At 40.8% G+C, this 10,302-nt stretch overlaps 1 protein-coding gene across 1 annotated transcript; it reads left to right on the top strand.

The window, feature by feature from the left end:
* The first annotated feature begins 8 nt into the window (after positions 1-8).
* On the top strand, positions 9-9,616 carry slc35g1 (solute carrier family 35 member G1). The gene is made up of 5 exons (XM_086194566.1): positions 9-553; positions 2,986-3,166; positions 4,883-5,017; positions 5,351-5,547; positions 6,403-9,616. Exons 1-5 carry the CDS (start codon positions 226-228, stop codon positions 6,813-6,815), a joined length of 1,254 nt encoding a protein of 417 aa, XP_086050692.1. The 5' UTR covers positions 9-225; the 3' UTR covers positions 6,816-9,616.
* Positions 9,617-10,302: the final 686 nt, after the last annotated feature.

Below are 10,302 nucleotides of genomic sequence, written 5' to 3'. Positions count from 1 at the left end.
CAGTAAACAGGACGCGTGAACGTTGGGTAATGTTTTGGTTGTCCAGCAGAGTTGCTCCGGGTTCAGTTCTGCCCCCCTGTGGATAAAGGCACCGGTGCATGGGAGTTTATGAATCCTGCTGCCACCAAGGTTAGTCATTAACCTTGTCTTCTCAGTCACTCGGAGCACCGAAGGCCGACAGTACCCTGTCTAAGGCATGCTGCTGCTCAGCCGTCACATCTTACCATGGGCGACTGCAACCACTGTACCCACCAGCGGGCTCTAACCGCCGAAGACCACGTAACCGTAGTGTTCCACAAAGTTGACAGTCATGGCGAAAACAGCGGCGACCACGACGAGTGTAGCGATGATGAACGGACAGAAGAGAGGACCTACTTACAAAGTAATACGCCGGTACGGTGTGATTATGATGATGATGATGCTGAGGACAGAGAGGAGGAGGAGGAGAGAGGAAGCGACGAGTCCCCGTCCGCCAGCCCGAAGAAAACGCTCTGCCCGCCGGCTTTTTGCGTAACACGCGACCCAGCATCCAGCGGAGGCAGCGCAAGAGAAGGTAGAAAATACGGCGTTAACGTTTATTTTAGGGCCCTCACGGCAGTGTTAATGAACTTGGTGAAAGAAGGGGGATGAATTAGTGAGGGGACAAGCAGCAGGAGAGTTAATAACTTCCTGTTGAGCCCCGCGTTACTCAGCCGTGTAACGTCATGTACTAATAACGGCGCTGATACCACGTGAACACCACTAGCTTACAGGCTACACCTGTAGTTAGCATCACTATTTCATAAAATAGGTTATATAACATTCAACTCTTCATAAGGCTATGCTCTGGGACTGTTTAATGTCCTCACAGTAAACTATAATTTAACTGCTCATTGTAATTGTCCTTTATCAGCCATTTTGACAGCAAACACAGGTGCAGCTAATTACATGAACGGCCCCTTTTCACAGCAGACGTTTTATGTCATAGGGTAAACAGGTGTAATTAATCAACATTATCTATACCCCGTTCCATTTGGGTGACAGGTCACTGGTGCAGAACAGCACCTTCATTATTTTTATTATCAATAACACCTGTGTTTACCCTGCTGAGATATGTCAAAACATCTTAAGTGAAAAGGCCTTAAGGCTGTTAACCTTCATTAATGTCACTAGCATTACCTGGGTTTACCTTCTCATGACAAAATGGCTTCTATGAGGGGGGGTGGGGGAGGTCAGCTGCAGGGGTGTAAATTTAGAAAGGCACACTAGAGCAAGAGCGTTGGGGGCCCATGGGGTCAGGTGGGGGGCTTTGAAATGGTGTGTGTAGGGCGAAGAATCCGTGTCACTGCCTTTTTGAATATGTGTGTGTTCATTGACAAAAATCACAATCGCTACATACGCTGTTTCATCTTTTCGCCCAGTTTGGAAAGGTTGTTTCTAATTCCCGCGTGCTCAGAATTCCTGGTCACTTTTTATGTGTTTGATCATTTTAGATGCTAATAATGTAGCTGAATCCAATAAAAACTGTTGCCACCCACTGGAATTTGAAGTGATTCTGTAAGTCATCAAGGGGATTTCATCAGCACAGCACCGTAACACTATGGTAGACAAATTATGTGTGGCCTGACGACTTCATTTCAACTCTGTCTCACTGAAAGCTGTTTGCACTAATGATAAACTGATAAATACACCAAGTATTTATAGTAAAGTAGATGGATAACATTGAGACCATAGAACAACTTTATTCTGCTTCTTACCAACTGTGTATTGCATTTTCTTGGCTTAACACTGATGTTTTTTTTTAATGTTTGAACACTGCTTTTCAAACAAAATACTACAACACATTCTAACTGAGCATAATTCGCCACTCACATTAATAGCTTTTTGTTGTTTTTGTTGCTGGGTGCCTGTCTTCCTGAATGGATCGGCTGTTTGAGCCAGAGTTGCAGTAACCCGGCTTTTAAAGAGAAGGATGACTGCGTCTTGTCATGAGCTTCAGGCGGTGCTTTTCCACTCGTAGCCCAGCAATGACGGTGCAAATATTACATGGTTTCTGCCATGTAGACTGTTGGTTTATATCAGTAGCTTTCATTGGAAACCAAAAAAGACAGATGTCCTCACCCAGTAGCAGGAGGGAAAATATATAAAGTATACATTTTGGAAAATTAAAAGGAGGCAGTAATACAAATTTAGATGTACTTTGTGAACTTGGTGTAAAATGATCACGAGCATCTTGATTGCGGAGTGGTTTTCTTAGCTGTTAGTTTTACTTTTATCTACAAGGATATTTTATCAGTCCTGCTTCTCATTTCAATTTGTCCTATGAAACGATCTGAAGAAAAGATTAGCTGGTTGTTTTCCCTAGTATTGTTTTTTTACTGACATGCAGTGGAATTACATCACGATGATACGATCGTATGTTATATAAAACCATTCTCTTAGCTGAAGAATCGGGGGGTAAAGAGACTTTATATATATATATGTATATATATATATATATGTGTATATATATATGTGTGTGTGTGTGTGTATATATATGTGTGTGTGTGTGTATATATATATGTGTGTGTGTGTATGTATATATATATATATAAAATTGACAGATATGGAATATGATATGTGGAGTAGCAAATAGATCTCCTATTGTGACCAGTACAAAGAGAGATGCCTGTGTGACCTCAGGTTGAAATGTAATCTCGGCTAGCATATCAGTTCATGGTTCCACAGGCGAGGTTTGAAAATGCTACACCTCAGTCTTTTGCAGATCTTTTATTTGTGTGCGTGTGTTTTATTTTCATTTCTTTTTTTGCAGCTGAATTTTTATCCAGGCCACACCGAGTTCAGTACCTCTCTCTTGGCTCACTGCTTCATCCTACTGATATTGTTTAAACATGATAGTTCACTTGTTGCCCAGCTTCTTGTTTTTTTTTCCCCCTCTTATATCTACCTTTCATTCACACCATTCATTCTCTCTCACTCATCTTTTACTTTGTTTTTTTCCCGCAGATGCAGAGAAACCAAAGAGGTGTCCGGGTCTTGGTTTGTTCTATGCTTTCTTGTCCACAGTGTTCTTCTCAATCATTGCGCTCTTGGTGAAAACCATCCAGGGAGTCCATGCCATAGAGATCAGCGCCATACGCTGCTTCTTCCAGATGCTCTTTATTGTGCCGTTACTCATCTACCACAAGTAAGAATGATAGAAGAACCCCAACATAAAGACCCAGACTTTTTACTGATCTACCACAAGTACAACTGTAATGAAGTAACAGTTGGATTAATCTCAAGTGTAAGGTTTACACATACTGTGTATCCAATTGTAGTGTCGCTGGATCACATGTTTTTGTAGGCTCATCCGCGAGTTAGCATTGCCATGGGGCCAAAAAGTCAGTGGGAATTTTATTGTTGCTGAACATAAGCACTTTAGCAAACAAAAGTGCTTTTATTTGCACAGTAACGACCTCAACATCACCTCAGGTAGCTTTGCACTTCGTCTGTGTTTTGTGTGAATTTCCGCGACAAACTCTCCAGTTTCCATAAGCCACTCGTGAGCAGCCAGGGACGGGATCAGGGTTTGGGTACGCTGGGAACCAAAGTCTCACCGACTCGAACCTGGCTTACCTTGATGGCTCTGTTTCCTCAAGCAAGATACTGAAGCCCTAATCACACCTGAGCAGGTTGCCACCTTGCATGTCAGCCGGCATCCTCAATGTGTGTCTGTGTGAATGAGGCAACAGTACAAAGTGCTTTGAGTCCCGCTAAGGTAGTGAAGTGCTGTATAACAATGAGCTCATCTAAATGAGTCCATAAACACCGTTTTTAAAACAGTTATTCAATAACGAACAAGTGATTTAAAAAGAATACTTAGGTAAATGTATTTTTAATGCTATTGATCAAAATTGAAGCTAGTGTTAACAGCAGATCTTATTTCAAGCATTTAAGCGAAAACCCGTAAAAAAAAAAAAAAAAAAACAGACTTTAAGACGGAGGAAATGGACATTCGAAGAAGCTAACTCAGTTTGTAAGAGCTGCAGTTGCACAGCATGTTTTAAACCAACACATTGTTGGGAGATTATGTCCACACAGCCGTAAAGTAATGCCTATCCCTGCTACTAATTAATCTGTGGGGATTTGTGCTCATGCCTTAACAACCGCTTCATAGGCGAGGACATAATCATTCACAAAATCAAACAGATGAATAAAAGAATAATATACATGGAACAGACACTGGATAACTGGCTCATATCTCTCTTGGAAAAGAAATGGGAACTTCTTTAAATAACGACAAATAGTAGCAAGATTTTTGAACAGAAAACAAGCAACTGATTCGTATCGAAAACAAGTATTAAATCCTCATCCCTGAGAGCTCTATAATGAAACCGCTTTTGGTACTTGTTGGCGCGTACCAAAACATGTTAAAATAGCTGCTGCCAAGTTTCAGTACTAAGGAGAATTGGCATCAGGTTGAACCACAGTTTTTAAGAATTCTCTGTCTGAACTGACAGATTTTAACTGAAAACTTTCTTCAATTGGTTTTGAGCATAGGACAAGTAAATCTGAATTTTTAGCGAATCAGAATTGTGAAAAAAAATCCATAGACTACATCTATACTTCTATCCATTCACCAATCTTTTGTTTCATTTATCCATCTGTCTTTCCATCCACACTTTAACTTCCCATTATTACATGAATCACCACCAACAAATATACCTCCACTCCTCTTTTCAGCCCATCTCTCCATACATGCATCTACCATCTCTCAGTCCTCTTTGCCACTCCATTTTTCTCCATCCGTCACCCCCTATGATGCAATTTATTACCTCCTCTGTCAGACAGCCTAATCATGGTTCCATCTTTCCGTTTAGTCATCCATTCATCCATCATCCTCACATCTCTGCTCCTCCAGGACAGGTTTCCTTGGTCCCAGAGATAAACGTATATATCTGGTGCTTCGGGGTTTCATCGGTTCCAATGCCATGATCCTACTCTTCTATGCTGTTCAGCAGATGCCGCTGGCAGATGCCACTGTCATCATGTTCAGGTGAGAGTGGAACCTAATTGATTGTGGATGAGTGGAGATTTGAATAACTCTTCAAACAGATACCGTATCATAGTTTTCCCCTCGTGTCAACCGCATCTTTTTCTCTTGATTTGCATCGTTTTCCCTGTCCTAAAGTATCTCCCATATCTACCATGAAAGTTGAAACACATTTTGATGCTTTATAGGCCCAAAATTTGTGCCTTGTATTTCTACCGAGCTTTAAGGACAAATAATTTCTCTCTGTTGCTTTGCTTTTTCTTGATTTCATTCATTATATCCACACATGCTCACCCGCCCTTTATATTAACCCATCTTTGTCCATGTTCTCCTCAGTAATCCAGTCTTTACCTCGCTGCTGGCCTGGGTATTCCTTAAGGAACGGTGCACAATCTGGGACTGTGTCTTCACTGTTTTTACCCTCACCGGAGTCATCCTCATTGCCCGACCGCCATTCCTTTTTGGGGGAGACACCCGAGGCATTGAGGGCAACTACACAAACCACATCAAGGGGACAATCGCTGCATTTGCAGGTGATTCAACTTCATATAGCCTTTGATGTGTATGTTTGGTCAAGAAAATAATTCATGGGACTGTCTACCAGTTTATGGTACCATGGCAAAATATTTATGAATGTGACTAAGGTTACCTGGATACCACAACTGTGGCTTTCTGTTTCAAAACCACTACATTTGCACGATTCACTACCGCTTTTGATATTAACACAATTCACCATTATTACACTACCACATTACTACCACATTACTCCATTACAATTGGAAATGCACTCCAAAGCCAGCCCTCATCGCTGGCATTGTAGGAGCAATGTAGCTCCTTGAAGAATAGCTGTGCAGAGAGTGTGAGGGCATCGCCGCTAGCTTAGGGCTAATCAGCTAGCACCTGACTTAAAGGCAAAAGACCAAATGAACTTGGCTGGGGTTTGAGGGTTCACTTGCTCACTCTTAAACCTTAACTGTAGACATAAAGGACTGTGCAAGAGTGAGGTCTTTCTCTCTCTCTCTCTATCTCTCACCCCCCACCCCCGCCTTCTCCATGTCTAAGTGTCTGTTTTTAATCGCCACATAACTACAAACAGACCTGTTGGTGCACCTGATGCCACATTTAGGCATCAACTTGGTGGCTAATTGTCACTTTTCATGACATACTTAGCTGTGACCACTAAGTCTTTCAATAACTGGCCAGAAGTTCACAAGAAAAGATCCACTATATTATATGCTGTTGGGTTCAACAGCAGCAGCAGGTAAGTATTATATTTGAAAATATAATTCTATGTGTGCTTTGAAGTCTCCTGGGTGTGTCATATTCATTTGACCCTGTTTGTTATTCTGCTCCTTTGTGTGTTCATTTGTCTTTCTGTGCATTCACAGGAGCGATTGCGGCTGCTTTCACATTTGTTGTCCTCCGCAAGATGGGAAAAAGTGTCCATTACTACCTCTCTGTCTGGTACTATGCTGTCATCGGTTTCATTGAGTGCATCATCACTGTCTCCGTCCTTGGGGAATGGAAAATCCCGTTCTGTGGCCGTGATCGCTGGATGCTGATGTTGATCGCGGTCCTCGGTATTGCTGGCCAGACCTTCCTCACCAAGGCCCTGCAGATCGAGAAGGCTGGGCCTGTGGCCCTGATGAGGACTGTGGATGTGGTGCTGGCCTTCATCTTTCAGTTCATTTTCCTAAATCGTGCACCAACCTGGTGGAGCCTGGGTGGGGCGCTGTGTGTAGTGGCGAGCACCAGCGGGGTAGCAATTAGGAAGTGGTACAGCAGCTCCCGGAAGGGCTGAGCAAGAGACGCAGCATAGCATACTGTAGTATTACACTTTTTTCTCTTTCATTATCTTAAGTTCTTCATTTATTCTGTATTTTACTTGTTATTTATATGCAAACCTGTGGGGAGGTTTACGTTATTGAAAGCAGAATATAGAGGACAGTTGTAGTGGGGGTCAGTCATGAGTATCTAAAGTGCTTTCTTTACATCGATACATACTGATTCTTGAGAATCAACCTGCATGAGTTATTGTTATGCAATCGTTCGGAAAACAGCAGTTCAAAATTGCTGCTCCAAAATCCTGCTCCTCTGGAGCCTGTGTAGCCAACTCAGTTCTTATTTAGCAGAAATGTTCTTTTCTGCAAATTAATTTCCTTTTTTTTTTTAAACTAAAATGTGCAATAGATGCTGTGAAGTTAAAGTTCACCCTAAAAAAAAAAATCACTTGATTGAAGGAGACCCTTCACCCATTCCCTTTGCTGTAATCTAAAGGAAATCGCCAAAGCAAAGTTTTACTGCACTGGGACCAGTCACACTGTGTAAAAACAACAGCAATCATACTTTTACTTCCCTGCAACTGTAATTATAGTTCATTGGATTGTAGTATTTACTGCGTACCCTAAAGTAGATGCCAAAATCACTACTGTCACTACAATAGTGATACCCCTGCCACTAAGAGAATCAGCTGATACAGATAAACAGTATAAGCACTTAGTACAATTTTTAAAGCCTTTACTACAAGGATATTGTACATGTTTCAGTTGAAACAAAAATGAGAATTGGTAGTAAAAAAAAAACCAAAAAAAAATTAAATTATATTTTTACTCGAAAAACCTGGGCTACATTATAGGATTCTCTCAGGGATCTCTCACCTAACTGCTCACATTGCCCACATTTGAACTCTGGTTTTATCCCAGAAGAATTTATTCTATTTTATGACATTGATTTTTCTTCCACTTTTGTAGTTTTTTTTTTTCTTAAGATGATGATCATGACTAAGCAAGACTACTTATTTATCATGAGATACTTTTTTATATACATTTTTAAGTGCCTTAAACATGAGACTCAAAGCTCCAGTTTCACTTGGTGTGGCTGCTGACTGAACAGCTCTCAGGTGCAAGTGTGAATAATCCTAGACGCCACGCCCCTCATCACCATTGGCGTCATTTGATTAATCATCTATCAACACCTGATGTCATGTTCTAGTTAGCGTTCAACTGTCCACAAACACGTTTTGTGATGTTGTAAGGGTTTGCACTTACCCTAGTGAGTAACTAAACGATACCTTAACAGTTATCTCAAGTACCTAGAAAGGCTCAGCGTCATGGTAACAGAGCAGTTCATGCGAATATTACATACCCTGCGGCAGAGTGTCACACTGTTAAGCCAAGTTTTTGTGTTTTTATAGCTTCAGTGACTCACAACATCCATCTGTCAATCCTGTGCCGAGTTGAGCGCGTCTGTAGTTAGCTTCAGGATAAATCCAGGTTTTTCCAAATCATATTTGGGGCAGTGTTTTTAAACTTATGGACAAAAATACTTGATTTGAATATTTCGAAGCAAACTTTATCAGCTCTTCTAAAAGCAATATTTTCTCTTTTGTGCTTTTGGGACTAAAAAACTTGCCCTGTGCTTCTCTGTCCTGTCCTACAGTGGGAATGATTTGATTTATTGTTGTATACAGGACATGGTTGAAGTTCCTCGTTCCAGGGGATGTGGGGCTCGAGCCCTGCAGGGAGCTGTGTTTTATGTATGATATAGTTGTGTATTTATATCTCCATTCTTGTGACTGACACAGCAGTTCAGCTGGGTGTTTGACTGAGTCAAGAAAATGACAGAAAGAGCTACAGGGCTGCTGCTTCATTCAGTTCAATCCATTCCTCCTTCATTTCAGCCTCTGCTGTTGAAAACTCCATCTGCTACATCACAAACTTCCCTTCACATTAGAGTTTTTCCATTTATAAGAATGCTAAAACTCACTAATTCCACTCTGTTGTGAATCGGGGGCTGGGATAAGTCACGACCCAAGCACGGGAGATCGTCCCTCCCAGAGTTTAATTTGGCAAAAAGAGCAAAGTGATTATGAATATTCTGATTTGATTGCACTTGTAGACATAGAGCCAGCAAGGTTATTTATTAACTGGTGCACACAAGACAATCTGTTATTTGCATTATTCACACCCAATGACGATCTTGTACTCACCAAAACTATGTATCTTGTGCGCATGATATATTAGCACAAGGTGGGAAAAAAAACAACCAAAAACTTTTATTTTTGGCACCTAAAGGAGTCTTTTTCTTATGAATAACAACTACTAACAGCGAGTAAAAGTCTGGTTATATTATTTAAAAAAAACCAATAGAATTAAAGACTAGATATCAGTTAGCTTTGGGGGTAATTGTCCAACAGTGTCACTAACCTCTAAAATATAAACTTAATCCGCCAGATGTTTATTTTAGTTTCTGACGTGATCCCAGTGTGACTCAAACCATTGTGGTAGTTCTGTGTTCCTATAGTTTGATTTGCTTTGACGTTGGTTTTTATTTCTCAGTACAGTAGCTTAGTTGACTTGAGCGCCGATAGAGTAACCTCACCATGTTTTTAGTTTCATTTAGACAAATGATTCATCAATTCGTTTCAGGACCTATAAGCCTTACAAACCCACAAAAAGCTATGGTTGGGATTTTATAACTATACTTTAAAGGGTATTTATTCCACTACTTCTGTATTGTATTACATCAGCATATTCTAAAAGATGTATATATTTCTGCATAGTGACTATATTTAGTATATTATGATTCAGTAATAAATTCTTAATGAATGTATTATTTTTGTCCTTTCTTGACTAAAACCGTGTTTCTTCTCATCTTTAGAGGGGGAAAAAAAAGCTGTTTTAAATGTGAGTGAAACTTGTTGGCCAGTAGCTCCTAATGTTCCCCTCCACGAAACTCTCAGTAGGTGACAATGGTGCAAAAACACTACGCTAGTGCAACAGAACGTGTTGAACAAACCACTGAGTCAGACAGGAGTGCTCAGAATAGTACCTGGCTGGGCGGATTGTAGTCATTGTGAGTTTGTGTATGCGGCTTATTTGTCCCTGCGAGCATAACACAGGTTTCTATTCTGCCTTTGTTTACTTCTCTTTTATTTGTAAACAACGCTCATTTGTGAGGCGCTCATGCAGAATAGCCGTTACGGACGGCATCACAATATAACCTGTATCTTACTGAACAAAGGTGTGTACTCTCCGTGGTGCTGCCAGCACACAGATGATGTGATAAAGACTTGTGGAGTTGGTTGAGTCTTCAGCTGAAAACAAAGGCCGTACGGGTAGAAAAGTACCGAACAATCAACCGAGCAGCTGTATCGCTTCACCTGGCAAATAACATATTTCCTGGGACAAATGTTTGAATAACGATAAAGAAAATCAACATTAACAGAGATTAAAAACTTGGCAGGCTATCAGCCAAACTTATTCTGAACATCTCAGTCAGTGCAGAAT

Source organism: Aulostomus chinensis, chromosome 23, assembly GCF_037954235.1.
Source record: "Aulostomus chinensis isolate RoL2024-O1b breed Wild chromosome 23, RoL_Achi_v1.0, whole genome shotgun sequence".
Lineage (NCBI taxonomy): Eukaryota > Metazoa > Chordata > Actinopteri > Syngnathiformes > Aulostomidae > Aulostomus > Aulostomus chinensis.
The sequence above is the reverse complement of the archived record's forward strand: the minus strand, read 5'-3'. Positions and strand labels throughout refer to the sequence as shown.

Coding starts and splice junctions, on each gene's coding strand:
- slc35g1 (XM_086194566.1), top strand. CDS start 226: ATGGGCGACTGCAACCACTGTACCCACCAGCGGGCTCTAACCGCCGAA. Junction 3,167..4,882: donor CCGTTACTCATCTACCACAA/GTAAGAATGATA, acceptor CTGCTCCTCCAG/GACAGGTTTCCTTGGTCCCA. Junction 5,018..5,350: donor GCCACTGTCATCATGTTCAG/GTGAGAGTGGAA, acceptor TGTTCTCCTCAG/TAATCCAGTCTTTACCTCGC.